The sequence below is a fragment of the Pocillopora damicornis genome, chromosome 7 (genome assembly GCF_964200805.1).
Source record: "Pocillopora damicornis chromosome 7, jaPocDami1.2, whole genome shotgun sequence".
NCBI classification, from domain to species: Eukaryota; Metazoa; Cnidaria; class Anthozoa; order Scleractinia; family Pocilloporidae; genus Pocillopora; species Pocillopora damicornis.
In genome coordinates this window covers 17,703,390-17,720,310 of record NC_142676.1, presented here as the reverse complement: position 1 = coordinate 17,720,310, position 16,921 = coordinate 17,703,390, and the positions used below count along the sequence as shown (strand labels likewise).

At 37.5% G+C, this 16,921-nt stretch overlaps 1 protein-coding gene and 1 pseudogene across 1 annotated transcript; one reads left to right on the top strand and one right to left on the bottom strand.

Moving 5' to 3' along the window:
* The first annotated feature begins 1,304 nt into the window (after positions 1 to 1,304).
* LOC149042937 (uncharacterized) lies at positions 1,305 to 3,039 on the top strand. The gene is made up of 2 exons (XM_089213666.1): positions 1,305 to 1,655; positions 2,218 to 3,039. Exons 1-2 carry the CDS (start codon positions 1,305 to 1,307, stop codon positions 3,037 to 3,039), a joined length of 1,173 nt encoding a protein of 390 aa, XP_089069792.1.
* Positions 3,040 to 10,492: 7,453 nt separating this feature from the next.
* Positions 10,493 to 13,843, bottom strand: LOC149042936 (uncharacterized; annotated as a pseudogene).
* Positions 13,844 to 16,921: the final 3,078 nt, after the last annotated feature.

Below are 16,921 nucleotides of genomic sequence, written 5' to 3'. Positions count from 1 at the left end.
TGGAGGTTAGATGCCGAGTTGTCCAAAAACGTTGCGTAAACGTGATCGATCGTGACGCTAGAGCGCTTGCGTGACTTACAAAGTTAATAAATGTGATTATAACGGGCCTTCTCGATAATCTTCGTTGAAACATCAGGTCATCAACTACACACAGTGTGAAGAAGATCAAAATTAAGGAATAAAATTTGGCACTCTGGTCAGACATTAAAATACGTTACAGTGTTATTTACAAAACAACAGGTATGTACTTCGAAGGAATTCTTGCAGTTTCTCCCGAGATTTGTACACGGAACAGGATGAACTGGCCCTCCTTTCTGCAAATTTGTTTCCATCATAAATGATTAAACGCTGTTATGGAACACAGCGGTTTTGAGTGACAAACTCAACATTTCCCTGAGGCCATCAAAATCAACCTGATGTATTGCGTGACGTGTTATGCTAATTTTCCCCTTGTCAAATACCTGTCTCGTTGGTTATAAAAAGTGAGACCAAAACTAGTTAATGTGACGAGTTAGAATCGAAAGTTATTAAAATAAACTGAAGAATTTTACATTTGACAGATCTTTTTATCTTTTAAAATGTTTACTCGATTCATGGAAAGTAAAGATTGTGGTTGCTGCGGGTACCTCAACCTTGATTTCTCTCTTGGAATGCCGGGATGGCGTGTCGATCGTGTCATTCGGATTACTACCAGCTATCTAGCGAAACCGTAGAGTAAAAGTTAATTTTGTCTCGTTCCGATCATTCTAGCCTCGAAATGGAAAAATAAGCTTAGGTTAAACTGCAGGGAACGTTTACGGCTCCTTTTGGGGAGTATTCCTTGCAGGAACCATCGAGGAGCAATTTCGTTTGGGCTTGAATGTTTGCCTAGTCTTCTTTTCGAAATTCCGCAAATAGGTGATTCTGTAGTGAAGATCGACTTCACAGCGAGACGAATACACTCTTTTCTGTCTTCCAAAACGTTTACTGAATCAGAAGAAGGTCTAAATATGGTAATGGCTCTTACGGCTAACGACCAAAATTTGGCAATTTTTTTGCTAACGATTATTTTCTTTCCGTTGCAATTAAAAAAAATATATTATGGTTAACGCTTTAAGGGAAACAATTTCATAGTTAATCAGAAAAATGCATCCATGCATTTTCCACAAATGAGCAAATGTTTGATATCATGAAGTTTTATCAATGGAAGTCGCTTTTAAGCAAGAGACCGAAATATCTATTCATTTCGTTCCAGATTACCCCATGCTTGTCAAAGGTAATAATCATGTATCTTCTTTTTTCTTCATATTAATAGTGCCATTGCTATGGACATCGTACAATATCTCCAAGTCGTGCTGTTTGTATTCAATTTGACCCTCTCCACTGAGGCACAGAAAAAAGTAACTTGTCAAAACTTCAAGTTTGCTATCGATGACGATGTCATCCATAACCAAATTCTTGAGGGTCACGTGTTTGAAAGATTGACAGTCCCAAACGCCATCCAGTGTCACTTGAAGTGCAAAGATGACTGCCTGTGTGTATCCATGAATTATTTCCCTCTGTCCAAAGAAAACAATTGTGAGCTCAACGAAGCTAATAAAGACATGGAGCCGGCGGCGATGAAATGGAGGCAAGGGGGAAATTATTATGATTTGATGAGAAGCTACACGGTGAAGGTGAGATAAGATTATTTATCTAATGTTTTACTCACTTATTTATGAACTTTCGTAAACAAAGTAAATATCCCAAGATGTTCAAGTTCGTTCCACGTGATCAATTTTTCTGGTACTCCTTAAAAAAGAGGTGAGTTATATGTCAGTCCGGGCCAAAGACAATTTTGTGCACACTGTTTTGTCTGCGATATGATTGGTCTAGACAAAACAAAAACAAACTGATTTGGCTAAGAGAAGATTGGGTCCATTCTCTCTCTCAAACTTTTTCCTTAACGGCCATGTTTTAATGCGAAGGGAACGGCAGAACAGAAGCGACTACAAACTTCATAAAGACATCACTGACTTAACCATTGCTGTATTACTGCATTTCAAATCTAATTTTGAGGGACATTTCATCTCCATTCTGACACCCCGCTATATGTTGCACGCATACGTACTTTGCTCGCACTGTTTGTTATCAATTCGATCCGATTCAAGTGAGATTTGTCGATGGTTGCTAAAAAGTACATGCCTACCCAATTCGATGAGCATGGTGAGCTAAAAAATTATTTTAATCTTGCTGTAGGGTGGAGACAGATACACACCAGAGAAGCATCATTGCATCAACAGATGCTGCCGCACCAATCCTTGTCTCAATGGAGGGGCATGTCTGGAGATTTGTGACACTCACAGCACCAGGTTTAACTGTACCTGTCCTAGTACATACTCTGGTCAGCGGTGTGAGAAGATCAAAAATCCGAAAAGCTGCAAAGACATAGCTAAGAACGGTGCCTCGACATCAGGAAAATACGACATCTCACATTCAGACAATGAACGGTTTTCTGTTTACTGTGACTTGCAGTCTGAACCTGGCTTTGTATGGACGTTAATACAATCGTTTTCCTTGTCCAAGAGAAAAACCTTCAATTATGCAGGGTTTGGCAAAAACCTTGAGATTGATATTGAAGAGGGGGAAGTAAATTGGAACGAGTTCCGACTATCCTTATCACAGATGCAGTATCTTGCTAATCACTCCACACATCTGAGAGCAACTTGTAACTTTTCTACGGATGGCCTGCAGTATACGGACTACGCACGCGCTAAGCTGGCAGGTCATGACATTTTTGGTACCTGGAACACCTGCAAGATGTACGAATATGTCAATATCCGAGGGATCTATTGTTCTAATTGCACCGCCCTCACAAAACAAGAGGAAAATTTGTCCTGGCACATAAGGAGTTACAATAGCATAGAAAACGAATGTGAATTTGATGGAAAATCAGGTGGAGTCCCCCGTGAAAAAAATTTCGGAAAATTTGAAAGAAATCACATGAATCCGGATCACCGCTGCTCGTTTTCTCCTGCTTCTACAACGCAGCATTGGTTTGGAGCTAAATATGACGAGTAACTTTTTGCGAATTTATTTCCTTTCACAGAAGAGGAAAGACAGCCAACTGAAAGTAGGAAAATATCAGAGCAAGGCTAAGAACTACACAAGACATCAAGTGCCTCAAAGTTTGGTCCAATTAGGAGTTGAAATTGAACTAAACGTTTAATATTTCAGATAGTTACACTGACCCTTTATCATCGAGGAATGCAGACATGCACAAAAGTGACGTCATAAGCAACCTTAGACCTTTGATACACAGCGTCCATATTTCAATAATTGAAGGAATTAGGCGGTCTCTGAACAAACACTCTTTACCTGCACTTTCATCTTTTCATGTAATGTTCAATAGATAATACACTTACATCTTAAAAGTGAAAGGTCGATAAAATTGGCCTTTTTTTTATATTCGTCTTTGAAAACACATTCAGAGCTCACCATTAGTTGATTTATGCAAATTATTTTCAAGCAAGTGACTAATAGTAAGTTGAAATGCTTGTGTTTAGATTCGGAGATGTTTAAATACCTCCGTTCGCTATTAATTTAATAATGACATGTGTTCTCGTCGAAGGGCGACATTTTCTTGACTCAGTCAATCAACGGTTTTCTCTTAACTTTTACTTTTCTTTTCTCTTCTTTGAAGATTAGCTTCGGCTTTGTTAGTTTAATCATTTGTAAAACCAAGCTTTAAGTTTAGATTTCTTGATTTCGCTTTAAAAAATCCGTAGAGTGAGGAGAAATGGTATTTACTTAGTGGCAGTGAGAGGTTAATAATTTCTCCCAGGTGATAAATATGTACAGCTTTGCTTGATTTTAATGTTAGGGACTCGATGCATAACTGTGAGAAGCCCTCAACAGCCTCTCTTTGACAATGACTAAGGTACTTAAGTGCTTTGTTAGGATCACTGCTTACTTTATAACATTGCACATTTGTTCTTAAAACAATTTTTGAAATGTTCAAAATGTAGGAGATGAAGTAGGTATAGTAGTTGGAGCAGGTGTTTGTCAAGAGAAGCACCAGTGAAGTGTAAAGGTCATTCAGGATTGTTGTACATAATGTGAGACATCATCTTATTTTCCCCTCAAAAATGGTATTCGAATTGCGCGGCCAAAGTACCATTTGACAAAAAAACCGCTGACGTCACTTTGGTAACATAAAATCGAATTCAGTCGAATTCGGCAACGAGGGCGATATTGTGTTGCTGGTGCCCCGGCTCAGACCAGCAAAACTGTCAGAATCGATCGTTCCGGCACCGGGCATAGAATGTTTCAGTTCCCAAACGTTGTGAGAGGAAAATAGGTGAAATTTGTCTGCAGACAAAGACACGATCTTAACGATCCAACTTGGCCGTAAACGTCGCTTTGTTGGGCAAATTTTGAAGAATTATGCTTTGAGCAAAACTTGTCCATATTAAACAGCATGATGGAGGCCCAAGGGATGAAGATGAAGCGCTTTTTGAGAAACGACACTGTGCCAACCAGGGACACTAGTTTTGTGCATGGTGTAAATTAAATTTGAGTGTTTCTGTACCGTTTCCTTAAAATTTTTTTCCTATTTTTTCTCTTTGCATACTAATAATGCTTAAAAAAGTCATTCCAAACATTCAGCTCCTTTAATATACAAATAACCTAAAAGAAACCCAGTTGAAATATCATCAAAGGTGGCGGATACAAAAGTAAGGAGGTTGAGTGACGTAATTTCCAATTGGACTGTTTCTCAGTTTTTGAACCTTTGCATTTGTGGACTCCTTTATAGAGAGTTCAGCCAAAAATAAAGAGCTGGAGCCGGATCGAACATCATTCATAATTCGTGTTCAACTGCCTCTTTTAACTGTGGCAGAGTCAATTCCTCTATGGAAACGAAGAAAATATTTCAATAGCGAGAGAATGAGTTTTGTCATCTAGCTGTAAGTATCTAGTGGAAGACAATTTAAAGATTAAATCACTATTCTAAAGGCTATTGGCGATCTCCTTTGTCTCTCGCTGGTCTCTACTGCTTCTTGTTGTGAAATTACTTGTTTTTTTTGTGATCACTATTCTAAAGATAATTAAAAGACACATTGCGACGTATATCCTCCCATGAATTTAAAATAAGAAAAAAAGGCTATTAAGACACTTCTGAGGAGTACTATACGAAAATCAAAGTGCTCTATGAGCAAACTCGTGAATTGACACATGATTTCTTGGATTATGTTTAATGTTATCTGGTTTAGGGAATTTTGTGGTTGATTGTCGTATCTAGAGTACAAGCAGTAGTTCAGCGTTCGCTAATGTAGCAAAGAAACAAAGTAATTGAAATTGAAATGATCATGCTATTACATTTGACAAGGGTGGATGATGTCATGTGTTTTAAACGTCTATCATTTTTGTTTCTGGTTCAAAAGAAAAGGTTGGAAGTAAATGTGGGTGAAAAGTGAAATTTACTGTCTATCATTGTAAAAATTAGAAAATCAAGGCAATACTGTCTTAATGAAAACATTAACGATTCCCTCTTTATCAAATGAGACAAACGGGAACGAGTTTTGAGTGATATAACTAAGCCAAGACTGCCACCGTCATTTTGGATCTCCGCCTGGGTAGATTTTAGTCGCGTGCTAGGCAACGTATAATCAATAACAAGATAGAATTTCATTTCAGGCCTATTTATCAATTTTGTGGTGTATAACTTTTGCTTTTTAGTACGTAATACGTATTTTGAATCTTCAAATTGTCTTGAACCTTAAAAGAAGATTGTTCGTTAAAAATTCACTGAAAATCAGGCGTTATTTGATTTTCGTGTTTACTTGTAATTTCGTCAGTCGCCGGCATCTTTTGTTGCTTCACACAGGAAAAACACACGATACGAAACGTAATGATCGATTTTGTCCTCAATCTCACGCCATAACATCTGTAAACTCCGTGCGCTTCGCAGTAAGTGATATTTTCAATGAATCTTCGGATTGTTTTCAAATTCAAGGACTGTGAATTACAATTTTATGAAAAACGAAGGTCGTTCTGTTATTTCAATGTGAATCCTTGCATGCCTGCCAGTCGCTGGCGCCGCTTGTTGAAACTAAAACGAAAAAAAAAACACTCTTTTAAGATTATCATTGGCTTCTTTTTCACCCCACCACTATTCTTAGCAACAAAGGTCGCCATTCCGTTTGTTTATTGCTCGCCAAAAACTATCAAATGCACTCAAAAGCCTAAAATTGAAAAAAAGTTTACAGGAATCGACCAATCGAGCCAGCGAATGTTATTCCCCACATCGTATCTATAACTCGCCCTTGCGCATGCGCGCAATTCACGAGTTAAAAAGGAATGTGGACAAACACAAGAGCTACGTCGTAGGCAACCTTAAATACCCAGCATCCATATTGTAATATTTGAATTTTGCGTTTTTAGGCGGTCTCTCTGCAAACACTTTTTACTTTGACTATTCATGTGATGTTCCATAGAAAACACTATTACATTTTAAAGTCAAAAACTCGATAAAATCGTCTTCTTTCACATTCGTCGTTGAAAAGTTGATTACTTCCAATCTTTGAAATTTTTTTGTTCAATGAGAAAAAATCTAAGTGTGAATGAAATAAAAACTTCGTATCATGGAAAGTGCGATGCATCAAATAATAGCAGTAAGTGATATTGCTACACATTGCTTCATTTCCTTAACTGTAGTCTCAGACACTATTATCATTGGGTCAATGATATCAAATATCGTAGGGCCAGGATTTTCCTCCACATCATTTACTTGTCTTATAAGCAATGGAATACAAACATTGTAGCACATCATTTGTGTAAACCAAAACATCACTTGATTCAACATTTTGTATGGTATAACAACTTGTTTCAGTGTCAGAAAATAAAACACATTTAAATAAAACGTCATTAGCATTATATTCCAAAACCGATCCTTAAAACGCGATGAGACATCCTTTATTTTCACGAAATTGTCATGAGATCTGATCCTTGAACGGAATTGTTCAATGGAGATCCCCATATTTACTTGTGTTCTTGAGCGAGCAACAACAACAACAATCCAACTAACTAGAAACTCAGTTTATTAACATAAATAACACTCTTGACAGTTCAAGGCAAACAATAGTTTCCTTCAGTTTGTGACACTTTGAGACACTCGTGAGACACGTTGCTACACTCTGAGACTCTTTGAAGTGCAACCCGCACAAATATATTCAAGCTGACAAATGTTGGCTTGCGAGAGTACAGTGACTCCTTTCAATCCGACACAACCCGCACCGAAGGTCCAAGCCGATAAATGTTGGCTTGTGAAAGCGTAAAAGCTCCTGTGCAGCCTGCACTGAGCTCAAGCCGCGTTTCAGCGTGTTGGCTTGCGTGAAAAAAATTTATGTTATAAACACCTGAAAAAATAACGAAACAAACGCCTCAGATTATAAAAGAAAGAACACAAACCAGGTACACAAACGTAATCGCCTCTCGTGAGAGCTTAACCGTGAAGCTCTCACAACAAAATTGAAAAGTTAAAGCACGCAAAGAACCCGTAAAAACAGAAAATGACTTATCCTCACCTCGAAAACAAAAACCCCCAGGAAACAAAAATGAAATTCCGTATAAGTTCGCCAAAACCCAACAACTGAGAACAGAAATGGCCGCTGTGCAATCCTTTGTGAAAAAAACAACTATAAATTTCGCGGGCCTTGACAAAGTGTGGGAAATCCCACACAAAAACTGTGGTTTTGCGTCGGTGGGAGAGTATTGCAAATTGCTCTGACGAAGGGCTAGCGCTCGAAACGTCAGCCTTTTCACTCGTTACGGTGGCAAATTTACGTTTCCAACTCAGTTATTAACACTAAATTATGTTAGAATCTGTGATTGTTTTTAGCTTTGCATTGCTTAGGTAGGAGATTAGCCCGAGTTTCCTGTAACAAAAATGCAAAGCTAATGCAATCCTGGCTCCCTTTTGAAAAGAAGAACAAAACTGCGTTGTAGTGGTAGTTAAATAATAATTCATGGCTTGTATGCATAAGCTATCATACGAATATGTTAAAATACGCCTTACGAACCTTTATATAAACTTATATTTGTAACATATGCAATTAATATAACATGGTTCTAAATTAAATTAAAAAGCCTAAAAAAATTAAATATGTTATCCTCAGGAGTTAGAACAACCAAGGGTAAAGACCAACTGGGGTCTTAGTTGCTATGCAAATAAGTTGCATAGCTTAAGACGAAGACTGAATTGCATGGTTGCATTAAGTTTGTTTGTATAGGACTTGATAGCTGTAGAAAGGGGCAGCATAACATTTCATTTAATCGCCTGAATGCTGTTTCGTCAACTTACATACTATCAGATGTCAGTTTGATTATTGTATTGAGAGCGAAAGAGACATTCGCAATTACATGACTCGAAAACCGATCTCTTCTCCAGCCTTTAAATACATTTCAGGAGTCAGAAGGATGACAGAAGTCCACTTTCAACCTTTTACACTAAAGAAACTTTACATCTTTGGAGTCGAAGACGACTCACTTTGTATCTATTGTCAAGAGAATGAGTCCACTATGTATCTGGTCGAATGATTGAAAAAAAAGTGGTTTAATAATAAAAATGCCTTCGCTTTCTCGCCAACTGGCTTCAGTCAAAATGTTCATATAGGAAAGTCCCTTTCAAGACAGATCTTACAACAAAAACTTTGAATTTCTCCTTCTTCTTTGCTAATTACTATCAAGCCTAGCTTGAAATTCCAGTTTTGTGTAACATTAGTGTACAGGTTTGCTTGTGAATATTATGGAAGTAAAGGAATAATTACAATTTTTATTGGAGAAACAACCATTGTTTTCGCCACAATTTTTCAACTTTTCTAATTACCAATTAGAAGGTCCCCTTAAAGCTAAAACATGATGACATAACCTCTATCGTGTTTTGTTTATGAAGCGCTTTACAACCCGCACAGGTACAAAATTGATCTAATTTCAATGATTTACGATTATTTCTGGCTTCTAAATCAAGTATACTTACTTTAAAAGCTAGAGAGAAGATACGAAAAGGAAAAATTTAACCATGTAACATTTGTGAAGGTTTTTCATTGCAAAATGATTCAATTACGCTAATTTCCATGCAAATTTACGGTTTTTGACTTATAGTATCCGTGTTCATTTTGAATTTCTGACATTTATAGATTATTTTCCATGAGGTTTATTCAAACGGGTGAGTACTGGTTATTATCTGCCTGGCAAAAAAAACCGCACGGATGATCATTTTAGGCCTGACTGTGTGTCTCCGTTTGTGGTGAATGACTATATTAAAAAAACCCACGACTTAACATCAACAATAATGCCTGGAGAAAGAAAGTTGCTTCGGGTTGTATTCTATTTCAATATTATTATAATTATTTCCAGTTTTTTTCTAGTAGACTCCTCAATGGTGAAGTCTAACCCTAATCTCCGCTTTCTCTAGTTGAAGCTTTTAAACTGTAAATGGATGGCATGCAGTTTTCGATAATACATATCATTCGGTTCCTGTTCTAAATAATGATCACGCCAGGATGGCAGCTTGCCAAATCGCGCCATTTCGATAACAGTGAGCCCGTAAGAAACTGGTCAGCGATCTCTATACAAACGGTGCTTTCAATATGGCGGCCCTTTTAGTAAAACTCCACGAAGCTGTGAATGATTACAGGAATTCTAGTGAAGACAAAGCTTTAGCAACAGAAATTGGGGGCGAACTTTTAGTGTTGAGCAGAGCAGTTATCAAGAAACACACGTGCGACAGTGAAAGGGCTTTCAAATTTTATTTAGCTCAGCCCGCAAGAATGTTGGCAAGGATTGTTGCTTTTTGGCACATCAGAATGCTGAGAAAAATGAAGCGAAAAACGCGTGCTTCCCGGCCATGGACTGTCAATTTCTCATGGAATTTACCATTGGAGGTGTTTGATTGTTTCAAGTTTGTCGCTTTAGCTCCTGTTGCTGGTGGTATGGTTGTCAGGAACACACGTGCTGTCCATGAGATACACATCACGGATATGGGAAAGGTGAAGGGTCTCTTTCTCTCACTGGCAAATAAATATCGAAAAGGAACAATCCATGAGAGCGATGTCTTCCCCAAAATGGAAAAAGATGGTTCCTTTAGCGAGGTGATTGTCACTGGTGACTATCCAGCTAAGTTTACATATTCAAAAAACTCTGAAATTATGAAAATCAGCCTCAGGTATGGACAATAGACTGGGAGTTCCTCAGCACTCCCTGGCATAAAGAATAACAGTACCGTTTGCTGAGATCAGCAGAAAACAGTGCTAGAAATAATTGGCATAATTTTCATAATTATGTCAGCTAAATGCAAGAAACTGTTGGCTGTTTATTAAGGTATTCAATCCTTGTCATCAATCATTTTGTTCAGTTTAATTAACTAATTAATTAACTCAAACCATGTAAAGTACAGTTCATGAACACATGGTTGAAATTGTTTTATTCAAATAACTCTTAAAGACCATGTAAAATACAGCACATGAATACACACTTAAAATTATTTTATTCAAATAAATCTTTTTGAAACCATGTTAAGTACAGCACATAAGCATAATCAGCTGTTTGATAAGTTTCATTATGTAAAATTTCAAGATTAATGAATCAGATAGAATATTGTTACTAGGAGTTAGGGGGGAGGGGCTTTCCCCAAATATCCAACAGGGATATGTGACATCAATGGTTTATGACCCTTTCCCCTTATATAGAACATGTATTTGTTTTTGAGACTTTTCCTAAAGCTTGTCAATTTCAAGTGCTAAAATAGCATCCAGGTATTATTTTTGAACTCAAGAGCTTTTAAAATGGGTTGCTGGAGGAAAATACGCACCCAAAGCACTTTGAATAAACCCCAAAATATTTGAGCAAGTTAACAGCAATATAGCTCCACTTAGCGACGACAAAACTGTTAACAGAGCAACTACTCCAACCAAGGCCATCCTGACACAATTTTGTGAAAAATTATAGCAAATGAAAAAAATAAATAAATAAATAAAATAAGTGCACTTTTCAAACTCTACAAAGAATTTATCCAAACCATTTATTCGAGATAATTGCACTCAATTTGACCATCTTTTTATTTTATGGTCATTAAATTTGTAAAGACTTTTGGTGGGTGGCCTTGGTTAGGTGTTCGACTGTAAATGTCCCAAACTGTAGTTGGGTTAGTCATTGTACCTTTATGTTCAGCTTGTGACACTAAGAAGATTGCAAATATATGGGTCTAAAGCCCCTGTTTCAGCACTCCTTTCTACACTCTTGTAAATCTCAGATGAACACAGTGAGCATTTTTCAGCAGCGCATTCCTTGTCTAAGCACAGTAGCAAACATTTGGTTGCGCAATCTTTTTAGGAATATACACATCTGTGCTCTTGTGGTAGTGAAAACTTGCAGGGTCATATTGCCTTAACCAAACAGTCGTAATGAAATCATGTCTAAAAACAAGGTTCCACCTTGTTGACAAGGTTGCATGCTTTGCATACTGGCTGATGCGCACGTGTTTAACCTCCCTCCCTTGCATAGTATTAATTCCTAACCCTAAGCCAAGTTTCCTATACAGGAGGTCTGTGTGATAAGGGATGGCATGACCGATCGTCCAAACTGTCGGTGTTACGGAGTCTAACATAAGAGAGCAGGCATTGAAATACCGCTTGCAAGAGTCTTTGATTTCCTGCAAGACACCCTCAGTTATTGTGACACGACTAAACCGGCTGATAGCGTCTCCTAGCTGAAGGCCAGTAAATGCAAATGTGCAAATTTGGAGCTGTTGCTGAGGACTGTCGTCCTCACGCGAAATTGCCTTTAGGATAGACATAAAATTGTGGCAGAACTTGCTTTTGTCATTGGCATGGACAAGCATAAGCTCATGTAATTGCTGACATGCATTGTTTGAATTATGCAGAGGCTAAGCAAAAATCTTGTCAACCTGGGGACCAAAAAGGGGAGTAGTTTCTTGACGGGAATTTAGACTTCTTATATAATCCAACAACTTAGTTCTTTTTGTAGACTCGGCAAGTCTTGTTTGACCCAACTCTTTCCTTTTTGCTTCAACCTTTGTTGCTACCTGAAGCCTTTCTTCGTACACCCATGGCTTCCATAAGCATTGTTCAGATTGACCCAAACTAGCATTAACTATGGACTTGTTGTCATTGTTAACATTGCCAAATGGAGAAAAGTAAAATGCTGAGTTTGCTAGTTCTCCACTAAATGTGGAGGCCCACTTCATGTCAGAGGGAATTAACTCGAAAGTAAACTTAGCTGAAGTTTCGCTAAATGGCAGGTAAAAAGTCTTACCCTCTATGTCACCCACATCGGAAACAAGCTTTCGTGCATAGCGCTGCATTGAGAGGTGAGATTCACTACAATTTGCTCCTGCAAGAATAAAGTTGTCAGTTTCACTTGCAATTTGCTGACCTACATTGACGAATGATACAAGCCAAGAAGTGGCCTCATCGTCTTTGCCGAAGGGGGCCCCATCAGCACCTAGAGCTACTCTTAAGTGATACAGTTCAGATCCAAAATGAGACAGGGATGGACTAGTCTTATCTAAGCAAATATACATATCAGCAAGCTGCGACAGAAATGGTTGTAGCTCTCTATATGACCCTTCCACAACTTCATCTGCATCTAAATCATAGCAAAAATCTTTGAAATCATTAACATTTCCAACATCAATGCTTTTGACAAAAGTTATCAATTTCTCATAGGGCAAGATCTTCGGCAAGCGAACACTTGACATGAACTTAAAGCTTTCCAGTTTCTTGCCACTTTTGCGAGTATTCATGGAAAGATTGAGCCTAATTCTTTTATATTTCTCCTTACTCAACAACCCCTTGCTGTACAATACTCTTAGGCTTCTAAGTTTATTGTCAAAGCTGTTTTCAAAAGTTGGAATACTTTCCCTCACTACGTTAGGTAAAACTTTCTTCATTACTTTCTTAGATAAGGAAAAGTACTTTCCCAACTGAAACGGTGTGGCTTCCTTAACTAAAGTCAACCACAAAGCATCCAGTATTGGACTTTTATTCTCCCTTGTATAACAATGGATTTCATTTCAGGCATCGATAGTCTCCCTTGTACGTCTTTGGCAAGTTCTTTTTGCAACAGGAACTGCATATTCTTCGGAACTGGCTTCTGATATAGAGGTTGAAAACCTTCGTCTTTTCAGAAGTTTTCTTTTTCTTACAATGTCAGTCTCGATTACTCTTTTTTTCACTAACTCCACATCATTCTGGATTCTTTCAACCTATGAAAGATTTGCCGGATAGTTAAATTAATCCACAGTCCCAGATTTTCTACCCAAAGATAAATAGAATAGCAAAATCCTGAAAAGAACTTGAGTCAGATAATTCATACATCAATGTATGAGACTGTGCTAAAATTTAAACAATTTGCAAATTGAGAAAAATCACACAAGATACTGAACTCAGTAAAGCTGAGGCACATTTTGGATCACAACTTTTGTTGTTTATATTTGCAGTTCCCAATTTAATATCTTCAGTAAAAATTAGTAAACACCTATATAAATATAATCAACACCATTTATCAAAAAAATGAACAAAAATCAGTCGTTATTTATCAAAATAATACATATGAGCAAAGTTACTTTTCCTTAACTTTCTTTTCAGCTTTTTCAGCTTTGAACTTTCCGTCGAGTAGACTTTGCAGTTTGAAATAAATTCCTCTCTGAGCACTTTCCGCCTACGGGCAAGTTCCCCGATTGGAAACTTTTCCTTTGCTATTGTCTTGGAGCTTCTTGCTCTCTTCCTACCCTTCCTTGGCATTTTCAAAAGCAACGAGCAAGCTCACTCCCAGTTGTACTAATCCAGCTAGGGATGAATCTGGTTCTGCTTCAACACTGGTCAACACGGCCAGATTCCAGCTTTCAGCTCGCGCGGTACCAATTTACAGAGGCTGAAAACAATGAATCTACATTCAGCAAACACAATGTGCAAATACAATGTCTATCACAGGAATCCATCATTTTAAAATTTTAAAACAGCCTCTAGAAATATTGTAATCTCTTTCTTTGCCTCAGTGCATCATTCCAAGGGTTATGCCACATTGCACGATAAAAAACAAAATTCTGCGCCTTCTTGTGAAAATTTTTCACTCTTCCAAAATGGCCTCCTCTTTCGTTCACAGACCCCACAGATATCCCACAATTCAAAGAGAACCCTAAAATAAATCTAAATAAATTGAAATAAATTTGAAAAAATTAAAAATGGCGCCCGACGCCATCTTGGATAGAGAATCCGCTGCTCGAATTGGCGTATTTTCTGAGCCCGTCAGCCCGGCGTGATAATCTTACATAATTTAAAGGAGTATCAATGATAAAAAGAGTCCCATGTTATCATTTATGTTCCTTATGTGCACATCCTTCTAGAAAAGGGTCAGAGTTTGAGAACGACTTTACAATGTCATATTTTACCATTTTTCATACAATTTTTTAAAATTTATGAGTGAGACTTTCGTTGGGTGATTGAAACGTTGAATGAAATATCAGTGGCCAACTAGGTTGGCTAAAACAAATTGGACAAATAACAACCGGGCCTAATGTTCGTTTTTTCTTGAAAATCTTGAAAATATCGATAAGTTGAGTGTGCAACGAACGTTTCCATCACTTATCAATTTCAACGTGGCGCCAATGAAAGAAAATGGTCTTCGGGGCCCATTTCCACCTGCAAGCTTAGCACGTACTGGGCTTTGGCTCATCTTAGGATTTTCCAAACAGCAGTCGACTGATGCAACAATCATGTAAGTGTACAAGAATGAGGCCGTCCAATGTTAAAATTTGACAAAATTATTCGCAAGCATTCCTTCGAAAAGGTTTCAGCTCTGTTTGTCCTCGGTGAGTTTTAAAAAACCAATGTTTATTTCTGTGTCTTTAGGCAATTTGTGCATGAATCTTGTTAAAAGTAACTCATTGTCTCGTGAGTTAGGTGGCGCAGCTTATTTGATTTCTGTGGTAACACGGCAGCTGGTAATTTAGTGATGTAAACACCAAAAGTCCAGTTGGCATTTGAAGAACTGCACGTGATGATATGAATATCTAGCTTTGCATTCATGTTTTAAAATTTTTCCTCGGTCTTTATAAAGGCGGTTTGTATGGCGATATGGCCTCGAAGAACGCCATTTTTTGTTACAGAAAACTTAAATTGTTTAGTCTATTTTATTAAATTTACTAGACAGACTTGAAGTGATCTACTCTGTTAAAAATTAAAATTCCTATCATGAGAACCAAATGAAACAGGCTATAGTAAATGCCTGCCCCTTACTTTAACGCTTCTTTTTGTACGCAGCTTTTTTTCGTAACTTGTCAAAATACTGATTTTTTTTTCAGCAAAATGAGACCGAAATCGACCCCCTTTAATGATTTATTTTAAAAATCAATTAGCTTCGGAACATTGAGCATTAATAGTCACCGCGACAGAAGGGCTGTTATGTTCGACAGTCAAACTTGACGAGGGGTCTTAATGGTTTGAAAAACATCGCGGTTCTCACTTAAAACATCTTATAAAGCCCAAGTGTCAGTGAAAATAACAGAGATAATATTCAACAATATTCACCTCCACTTCGGTGGATGATTACTAACTGGCTCTACAGACAGAACTTATGTGTTTTTCCAGTCTACGGGTACAATATAAGATCAGAATTTGTCAGTCGACTGGTCTGTATTCTATTTCTTTTCTCAAAGCTTGAAAAGAAACCAGCCATACGGTTGCGAAATTTATAGGTGTGGCGAAACTTGCGATATTTTCATTCATCGATGGAAAGAAAGCTTACTTTAAGAGCTTTCATTGACATTCCATATCCTATACTCCTGTGATTAATAATAAAATGCGGCCCTTTTTAAACATTAAAGTGTGAATAATACATTCCAAATCGTTCTTAGAGTTGATTTTGTAGAGTACAGAGTCTCATAGGTGCATTGCTGAAAGAGGATCTTTTAACAATTGATGTTGGGCAGAGTTTCTCTCTTTTTTATATTGTAACATGAAACGTTCTGAGATCTCTCTTATTTTCAAAACGCTTTCTTTTTTAATAAAGGACACACAGGAAACTCTTGAAAGTTTTACGTTTCAAGAAACACTCCTCAAACTTGGGCGATTTGATAGATGAACGTCAGTTTTTGATAAAGTTCATGGCAGCGGCTGTTTCACTGAGTTTTGATATACTTCGACATTTAGCTTTGCATTCAACGAACTGTAACCGATATACTTTTAATCAGCATTTACTGCCGTAGAGCAATTGAAACTGGTTCGTTTATTTTTCATATCATTTCAACTGCCAATATGTCTCCCTCCATTGCAACCTGGGCAATGAGGAGAAATCAGCGCAGCATCTGAGTAACAATCAACTATTTGTAAACTGTGCTTAGCTTAAGTTAAACTGTCGGGAACGTTTACAGCTCCTTCTGTAGAGCATTCCTAACAAAAACCGTCGAGGAGTAATTTCGTTTGGACTTGAATGTTTGCCTAATGTTCTTTTCGAAATTCCGCAAATAAATGATTCTGTAGTGAAGGTCGACTTCGCAGCAAGACGAATACACTCTTTCTGTTTTTCAAAACGTTTACTGACTCAGAAAAAGGTCTTAACATGGTAATGGCTCTTACGGCCGGCTAACAACTAAAACTTTGGCAATGTTATTGCTAACGGTTATTTTCTTCCCGTTTTAATTTTAAAAAAATGTTATGGTTAATGCTTTAAGGAAAACAATTTGCCAGTTAATTTAAAAAATGCATCCATGCATTTTCCGCAAATGAGGAAATGTTTGATCTCATGAAAGTTTTACCAATGGAGGTCGCTTTTAAGCAATAGACCCAAATATCTATTCATTTCGTTTCAGATTACCTAATGCTTGTCAGATGAATTTAATAAAAGTGCCATTGCTATGGGCATCGTACAATATCTCCAAGCCATC